Source organism: Euphorbia lathyris, chromosome 2 (assembly GCF_963576675.1).
Source record: "Euphorbia lathyris chromosome 2, ddEupLath1.1, whole genome shotgun sequence".
Lineage (NCBI taxonomy): Eukaryota > Viridiplantae > Streptophyta > Magnoliopsida > Malpighiales > Euphorbiaceae > Euphorbia > Euphorbia lathyris.
The window spans coordinates 102,850,146-102,859,487 of NC_088911.1; the positions used below are offsets into that span (position 1 = coordinate 102,850,146).

Sequence of the window (9,342 nt, forward strand, 5' to 3'; positions counted from 1 at the left end):
ATGTAGAGAATGTAGTAGCTTCCGACCTTAATACTCTTATAAACTAGATTCATCCTAGTATGTAAACAGTTGTGAGCTACCTACCAAGAAAAAACATGAACCTTACTAGGAATATTCACCTTCCAATTGACTACTAGTTACGAGGCACATGGAAGTGATCTGAAGCGTTCATAGAAACAATGCTTTTATAAGCACTTTTAACGGAGTAAATGCTTGTAAGATTCGCGTGCCAAATAACCTTATCCTACTTATGTCCCCATCTAATAGGAAGTTTCATCATTTCTTGTATGTCTCTTGGGGGAGAATACTTCTTCCAATAGTTCCACATCCCAATCTAAAAAGTTAGAAATGAACAAATCAAAAACTTTAAGCTCCTCCAATCCCAGATCATAGGAGTTTAGATTCAGAGATTATTCTTTCTAAGGCAAGGATCCTTCCACACACTAATATTTGAACCATTGTAAATCTTCCATCGATACTCTTCTTTAAGCAACAATTGAGAACTCCAAATACTTCTCCAAATATAACTTGGTGAATGGTCTAATTAAGCATTCATAAAATCCCCTTTAGAGAAATATTTAATTTGCAAACATGACTGATTAGAAAAGATGAATATGTAAAAAGCTTCCAACCCTGCTTTTCCAGCAATGAAATTCCAAAAATTTAGACCACCAAAGTGCTTGGAGATACATAATCGCTCCCAAGATACTCAATTCAAGCTCTATTCTCCCAAGGTAGTTAACTTTTCTTTTATCGAAGAAAAAATGTAGTAAATATGAAATATTGATTTTATTTATAAATAACTTGCTAAATAATTTATTCATCATGTATTTTTATTTACTACATTAGTTAATTTTTATATTTTTTCCGATTTACAAGGTGGAGTTCTTTTTTGGAATGAATGGTGCTCTAGTGAGTATTTTACGTATACACGCATGTGAAGGCAATTGTACCTTAATCGTGTATCAAGTAATAAAATGAAAGTAGAGTGTTGTTCCCACGAGGATGGTGATTATAAGTATTAATCTTTTTGCTTATTATCTATTATTTAAACAATCGAAATATAGAGTTTGTTAGGTGACCAAATTAAGACTTAATCAACAAGTGAAATGGAAAATTAGACAAATTAAGTGAGAGATTACTTAGAGTGAAAGAAACTAAAGTTTTTAACTTCACTTAACCTCTTCACTTAATCTTTTTTTAAGTTGTTTTATTTCTTTTAAGATGGCGATTTTTCTTATCAACTAATAAATTCTCAAGATTGGTTCCAAACTCTTGATTAATTGCTTTATCTTGGTCCGGATAAAGTAATTAATCTAGAGAAATATTAATTTTTATTAATCTAAACATTTTTAAACTACTTTACCTTTGTCCGGCTAAAGTGATTATTTAAGATTCAAGGAACTGTTCAAATAGTTAATTCTAAACTTTCGATTAATTACTTTACCTTGGTCCGACTAAAGTAATTAATCCAAAGAAGCATTAAGTTTTCTTATTTCCAAACCTTCGATTTATTACTTTACTTTGGTCCGGCTCAAGTAATAAATCTAAGATTGTAATAAGATTCATGAAAAACTTTGGAAAACCAATAAGTCACACTAAATGTCATTAGGTCCAACTTATGAGTTTCGATTAATCAATTTAATCAAGATTAATATAAACGATTAATTATATTCGTTTTGGTATTTTGTCCATCTCCAACAAGCATTAAGAATCATATGTTAGTTTTTAAAAGGATAAACGTGACTTAATTAGGTTAAACGTGATTACCACATAATTAAAGTCAAGATCCGCTTTTAGCCTTAGTTAATGAGGTTTTTAGCATATGATTAGATTAAAACACACCTTAGAAAGATAGATAGTGGAGTTCGTAGTAATAAAAGAGATTAAAATTTAGAAGAAACTGTAATGACGATTGTCGAACGGACTTCCTCGGTGACTTGAAATGTACTTTTATTGGATGAAATTTTACACAAACAACAACTTAAGAACAACAACAACAATTAGAACCGCAAATACAAGTGATTCTTGAAGAGAAGAATCAATAAACTAACATAAATATGGGGAAGATTAAGCCTAAGTTTGGTGTGTCTTCAAATGACTCTCAATATCTTCTTTTATAGTAGAAAGTCACATATGCTTCCAAAGATCAAGTCTTCTTATGTCTCCCAACCCCACAATCTTCCAAATTAAGCTTTAAAGAGGATGGTGGCAGACTTTGACAACTTAGGAGTTGAAAATGTGTAAAGATGGGAAAACAATCTTAGGCTTCAACAAATACATCAACTTGTGACAATATTTTGAGCATGTTACACTTCGAATTTGGAGATAATTATTATTAGTAATTTGTTTATCTATCTCCTAGCTTCCCATAGCATTTTGAATCGCTTCAATCTGAGTTCATATGAGAGAGTTACGATTAAAATGCGAAAATATGTCAAGTGACCTTACACTTACCGCAACCACCTCGACGAGATGCAGGGGCTAAAGTGAATAAACTTCATTTTATGACTCTGTTTCAATTCTGAATCCTCGTCTTGAGCCTCGACTTTAGTTATTTGTGATAAAACCTTATAAACATATGAAAATGACTGAGATACATAAAATGATTAAAGTATACGAAAATTAACATTAAAACTTATTAAAATTATACAAAATAAATAGTAATTAAGTATGAAAAATGTTATAAATTCTCGTTTAATAAAAGGAACTTCTTACAATATGTGTAGATTTATATTAGATATAAAATATACATGAGAGGTCATCCATTTAACGTGTAAAACCGGGTGCTTCTAACAATGTATTGCTCGGGAAAAGCAAAGCCAAACCCAAATGACCAATTGGTGTTTGGATTTTATTTTTATTTTTAACTGAAAATCTAATAAAAGGAGCTGGATGGGTTTTGTAGCTCCCGTTTAACTGTAACAGTCGATCGAAGCAGACATTACATAAATTAGCTGCTTCCAAAAGTTCCAACGTTGTTCTTGCTTCCTCTGCAATTTCACATATTCCCTCCCCAAATCTCGCCTTCCTATTTTGTTTTCCTTACACAACTTTTTCTTTCCAGGAAACTTTGAAGTCTCTCTCTTTTTATGGTTTTATTACACATATACCCCACTCTTTCTTTTCTATCTCTCTGATTCTGATTCAAATTACAATGGCCGGTGTTGCAATAGTTTTGGATCTATTGAGAAAGAATCCCCACTGCTATTCTTCCCAAATCTCCGCTTCTACCGCTGTCTCCGCTGCCGCCGCTTCCATCGCTGCTGCCGGAACCCCTTTTGCTTCTAGATTCTTATTTGGGTATTCTCTCTTTTCCTCAATCTCTTTATGTGCTTTTCTACTTTTCTCTATGTGTTTGGATGAGCTGTGATTCACCAAGTATTGATGGGTTTTATCTTTGTTGAGTTATATTATGGCTTTCTCATTGTCTTTTTGCATTTGTTTTTATTCGATCAACGTGTTCCTACGAGCAAAATCTGGAATTTGAACGTATTTATTTCTTTTGGTTTCTCTTAAGTATGTTAGTATGTAAGTATTGATCAGTTTTCATATGATTGAGACTAATTATGGAGTTGTCAATGTGTTCTTTATGATATTTTACCACTTGTAATCCTCTATATCTAATCTGATTGCTGGTGATTGGAGAATTGTTGAAGCGATGAACAATAACCTAGATTCTTGTAATTTAGGCTAAACATATAATTAAGCGCTTGAACTTTAATTTTCATAAGCATTGAGCCCAGTAACTCAAAGCCACTAGTGAGGGGCTCTCAGGGGCTTAGTTCAGGAGTTTAATCTGGAAAATTATTTGATTAGAGGCTTAATCCTTAAACCCTGAAAGTTCAAGGCTTAATTATACATTTAGCCTATAATTTATTCTTAATTCATTTCAGTTAATTTCCTGCCCCCATTTTCAATCATCAGAAGCTATAACAAGCACTGGCGAATACAGGACTGCTCAGCTGGGGGGAAATTTTACACTTACCTATATAAATTGTTCTTTTTGCACAATATAAATTCTAACCACACATTCTTGGGTCAATTTTTTTTTTTTTCAATCCCATTTTTGGAGGGGCAGTCTTGTACCCCCAAACCCCTAATTTGCTGGAAATAGGGGGTCGAAACTACAGCTGGTAGGGGTGATTCTAGAGGCCGGGGGAGCCGGACCCCTAGCTCCGCCCCTGATAACTAGTTATCTTCTGTAGATCATTGGTTCAAGTTTTATCACCAAGATATGCACTTGTTTCTTTGTAATTATTATTGGGGGAAGGTTAAGCTTCTTTGAACTAGTGCTGCAAATTCTTAGTTGCAAGCCACTTTTACTACTTGTGAAGTTTATCTTGTTTTGGGATTCGCTCTCACTGAGAAATTGACTCTTTGTCATTATGTCAGCAATTCCAGGATACCTGTTGCTCATTGTGATGCTGGTGCAGTATTATCTGATGATTACATTTCTAATATACGAAAAGCATCAGGAGATATTTTTCAGCATGATTCTCTCAAATACACTACCAAGGAGTACTATTTTGATTTAAAACCTCTATTCTCAGCTTTTGAAATGAAGCAACTAGCAATTACATCTTTGAGGTCATTTTTGCTGTTCTATTTGCCTCTTCTGGAGCCTAATTCAAATGCAGATGAGGACGATGATGACTTTCTCCAGGATGCTCCAGAAGATCGCCATATAGATTTGGTTGTTCCCTTCAAAAAATCAGTAAAGCAAATTGCTCGTGAGGTGGGTTGTTTTGTCTCCTTGGTTTCATGTGTACTCATTTTAACAATTCTAGGTTCCCATCATATCTCAATCTACTAATTCCGATCATCACTCGGAAGGATCAGGTCTACTGTTTGCATACAATAGACCATTTATTCATCTTTGTCTAACAGCATTTTTTTCTTATGTATAGAGTGTTCTCTTGTTCACTTTTTGCTTTTCTGAACATTTTGATAAAGATCTGTTGAGTTTCTATTTGGGTTCATTTTCACATTCACACGTCTGAGTTTGCTTCTTTCAAGTACATGAACTGATTTTCATTCTCAGTTTAAATCATTTGCTATTCAAATAACTTCTCTTCAGCATCTCCCACTTCTTGCCCTCAGTTTTGTACTCAAATCTCTTCAGCATCTCCCACTTCTTGCCCTCAGTTTTGTACTCAAATATCGATTTTATTTCAGTTCTTCCCTAGTTTTTACCCTTGGAACCAGAAGTCATGTTCTAATGTAAGATTTTTTTCATTAGTTTTTAAACTCCTGCTATAAGGGGGCACCCCTTGTTTGGTTATTGAACATCCAAGTTAATGCGTTTTGTTTCTTTCCACCTGAAGTTTTGAATACAAGATATGTGCGAGCATTTGTGTTCTTTTGATCATCTCTATTGTCATGTATTTTATTGGCCAGTAGCCACCTTCACAAAACAGTGAATGAAGTTTTGACATATTTGATTGTTTTACGTGTTGGATATGTGTTTTATACATGAGTTGAGTGGATCCTGTTTTGATTGCCATCTCAGACTACTGTTGTTACCACAAGAAGGATTCTGGAAAGGCTTGCAGTGCACTATGTTTCACAGCGGATGGCTTGGAAACTTCTAAAAGGTACTTTGTGGTATTTCAACAAACAGTTTCTTTATTTCAGGAATGTAGTCATTATTAGGATTTATTATCCTTAACCTATTTTCTGTAAATGAAGTACCAGTGAATGATTAAGTATAAACCGATGATTTGCATTGATTTTTTTTTTTTTTTTTTTTTTTTGAAAAATAAAATTACAGTTTACCAATCTTTCTTTAAGATTTTGTCAGCATTTATTGAATTCAATCAATATTCTCAGATGTCCCGAAATCAGCTGTGCGCAAAGCTGAAAGGGGAATGCCCGCTTATCTTTACATCTTCAGAGTTAGCAGGACAACTTTTAGAGGTGATAAAAAAATTTCCTCCTTATAACTACATGTTTATGTCTTGTCTTTCTTTTTCTTTTCAGCTTTGTGCTAACTTCTTGCTTCAATGCATTGTGTTTAAGCAGGACACTTTTTAGGAGTTGGTGCATCTTGGCTTATACAAGTTGGCATCGAAGTTTATCGATTCTTTTCTCGGTTAGCAAAATCCGAAGAAGAAAACCACAATGTTGATAAAGAACAAGTTACAATCCTTGGGAAGAAAATAACTGGTGTTACTCTGAGGTGTGGTGCATCTCTCGTTTTTGCTTCTGTTGGGGCAGGGATTGGTGCTACCCTAATTCGCCCTTCAACTGGCCAGTGGATCGGTAAAGCTCTACTTACATGTTTTTTTAGCATTTTACATTGTCTAAATTGAGTTTCTTGTCTTGTGAACCTCTGAGCTAATTCATTATGATTTCTTTGTTTCAGGTTGTCTTATTGGGGATTTGGCTGGCCCTGTTCTTGTTTCATTTTGTCTAGAAAAGGTTCTGCATACCGACCTTTAAACCGCTGGCAATTAGTTGTTTCGTGTATTTCTAATTCTATTGGATTTTTAACCTTTTTTTAAAATTGAATTTTCTATTCGAGCACTTGATATCTTCACGTTTCAGAACTGTTAATTCAAAAGAAACAATAACAGATAGAGCTAGTAACAAGGCCATTGTTATTTTGTTCTAATCAACTTCTGCTCCATCCCTTATGAGATGTTATGAATCAACTGTGTAATAAAACAAGAAGGATAACAATCTTATATAGCCTTTTTCTATCAAACAATTACAATATAAATATCTCTATTTTCTATCAAACTTTCAATTGCTGCCTTCGGTTGATGAAATCGTATTTCATCAACGTTTCACTATGGTTTACCTAGAGTTTCAGATATTCAACAATAAAACTTGGTGAAACTTTGTAAAACCGAGAGTTTCATCTTGGTGAAACTTGATGAAACTAGTACACATCAATACCACCATCATTCCTAAACTGTATACCCTTATACCAATTCTAGAAAAGATTCGGCTTTCGGACCATTAGGTGTCCCATATCATCACAACAGCAATTACTCCAATGCCTAGCGAAACTCCCAAGAACTTGTAATAGGGAGTGTCGACAGAAACCGTCCTCTGGGGCTTATAACCCTTGGATAGAAGATGATTTATGGCTACATAGATGAATATTCCACATGCCAATCCCATAGATATTGCAAACAACCAATCTGCTACTGCTCCTTGTGTAGTGGCATCTATGACAATCCCAATTGCCACACCGATTGGACTTGAAATGGCGAATGCGAAAGCGTAAGCAACACATGACAGTAAGGGGCGGTCGGGGATCATCCGAAGAAGAGCTATTCCCATTGCAATGGCTGCAAATATCTTGTGCAGACTGATGGTCCATAAGGCTTTCCAAGCATCGGCTTTCGTCTCTGCAACACCAATTGCAATGCCTTCGAAAACAGAGTGGAAACACAACGCGACTATGAGCAAAATGCTGTCCCCCAACGAGCTTGCAGTTGCAAGTGATGAGGATTTTCCAGAAGCAACATCCATCCCATGGTGACCCTATATGCATCAATTCACAGGAAATGTAATACTTGTGAATTCTCAGCCACGGTAGATTGAAAACATGAAGTTTTCTAGGCAAATTATTAGAAGCATCCGGTTCTCCAAGTCAAATGGAAGACCTCGCATACATATTTTGACATGTGTCATGGACCTTCACATATTATAAAATGTCCAATTATTTTAATTATTACGTGGGGGTCATATAACATGTGTCCAAATGTAAATTTGGAATTTTCCAAGTGACATGAAAGACCGGGTGCTTATATAAGTACCATAAGGACTCAGTTTCCTAAACATAACTTGACCCACCTGAAATTCTGGATGTGAAGTGCCATGTTGACTTGTTTTTTCTGGGTCAACTCTCCCTGCAGAGAAGAAAACAAAAGGTTAACTCACATGACATCTCCTATTATTCTCTTGGGACATTAATTGTGTTGACATTTCTTCCTTCCTGACAAGGTTCATGAAGCAATATCAACCATACAATTAGGGGTAGACTATAAATTTATATATATGGTTATAGTTAGTCGGGACGAAGGACATTATCTTTACATACAGAAACAATAATAATAAATAATAAATAGTGCAATTTCAAAACTCGTAACCATCAAAACTAAAAAACTAAAAAAAAAAGAAGAGTTTTAGAAGAGTTTTTTTTTTTTTTTTTCTTTCTCATTTGCAATTTCATATTCTAATTATCTTACAACCTCCGGCTTGTACTTGAAATCGTATGAAATTACACCTTTTTTTGTTAATTAAGAAACTCAATTTTCATACAAGACTTGAAATCGAAGCTCTTAAGCTTATTAGAATCCTAATATTAATCCTAATAATTAAATATGCTTTCTGCCAATAATCATAGCCTAAATTTTTGCCTTAATCCACAGTAAACAGTAAGCCTGATTTTCTATGTTTGGTTCCAAATTTCATGATAATTTAACTTATCAAAGACCAGATTGAAAGACACAGTTCTTAATTTCACACCATTCTTCCAAAGTACGAACAGAATTGAAGATGAATAAAGTTAAATTTCTGACCTTGAAGCTCTAAATCAGCATTAACCTCATTAACCTCACTGCTGTTCTTCTTCCCATAAACATAAGAAATAACACAATCAGCAAGCATAGTCATCAAATAACCAGCACAAGCCAACATGAAAGCAAAAGGGTATTCTTTAGTAGTCAAATCCCCAAATGTCTCATTAGCATCGCTCAAGAAGTGCATCAAAGCAGTCCCCAAAAAAACCCCTCCTGCAAATTGAGTCCCCAAAACCAAAAACCCCTCATTCCACCCCATGAAATACGGCGACACTCCACCAACGAAAGTCCCTATGAAGACTATTATCAAACACCATATCTTCACCAAAATTAGAGACTTTTCCCGCAGATTTACAGGAGCTTCGCTTCCACCGCCGGCATCCTCATCATCGTCGTGGCCTCCTCCGTGTGCGGAGGCGAGGAGGAGGAAAGAAAAGAAGAGGCAAAGGAAGAGGAGAGAGCGAAACATGGCTGGAAATGAAAATTTCGATCCATGGATGTATAATTTTTATAGAGATGTTATTGTCGTATGTGTGAATTGTACTGCACACAAGGGAAGAAGAGAAAATAGTTGTACTAGGATATTACAGACAATTATAGACTTAGTACTTCACATTGGTTGTGCTGTTCCTTCCAAGAAATTTGGTGAACTCGCAGATAAAAAGCTTGACTTTCAATGTCAATGACAATGCCCACTCTCTTGGCATAGCGCGTGAATTTCTATTGTAGTTTTATTCAATTATTAGAAATTATTTATTTCAATGGAATTTGTAGAATTTAAATAAATTTTGTGAAACTTAAAATG

At 34.8% G+C, this 9,342-nt stretch overlaps 2 protein-coding genes across 2 annotated transcripts; one reads left to right on the forward strand and one right to left on the reverse strand.

The window, feature by feature from the left end:
* The first annotated feature begins 2,909 nt into the window (after positions 1-2,909).
* LOC136219213 (uncharacterized) lies at positions 2,910-6,551 on the forward strand. Its single transcript, XM_066006503.1, has 6 exons — positions 2,910-3,303; positions 4,396-4,738; positions 5,513-5,597; positions 5,833-5,919; positions 6,025-6,264; positions 6,368-6,551. Exons 1-6 carry the CDS (start codon positions 3,158-3,160, stop codon positions 6,442-6,444), a joined length of 978 nt encoding a protein of 325 aa, XP_065862575.1. The 5' UTR covers positions 2,910-3,157; the 3' UTR covers positions 6,445-6,551.
* A 113-nt stretch (positions 6,552-6,664) lies between these two features.
* LOC136219211 (zinc transporter 11) lies at positions 6,665-9,086 on the reverse strand. The gene is made up of 3 exons (XM_066006502.1): positions 8,538-9,086; positions 7,810-7,865; positions 6,665-7,497 (listed from the first exon to the last, which is right to left on the reverse strand). Exons 1-3 carry the CDS (start codon positions 9,004-9,006, stop codon positions 6,967-6,969), a joined length of 1,056 nt encoding a protein of 351 aa, XP_065862574.1. The 5' UTR covers positions 9,007-9,086; the 3' UTR covers positions 6,665-6,966.
* Positions 9,087-9,342: the final 256 nt, after the last annotated feature.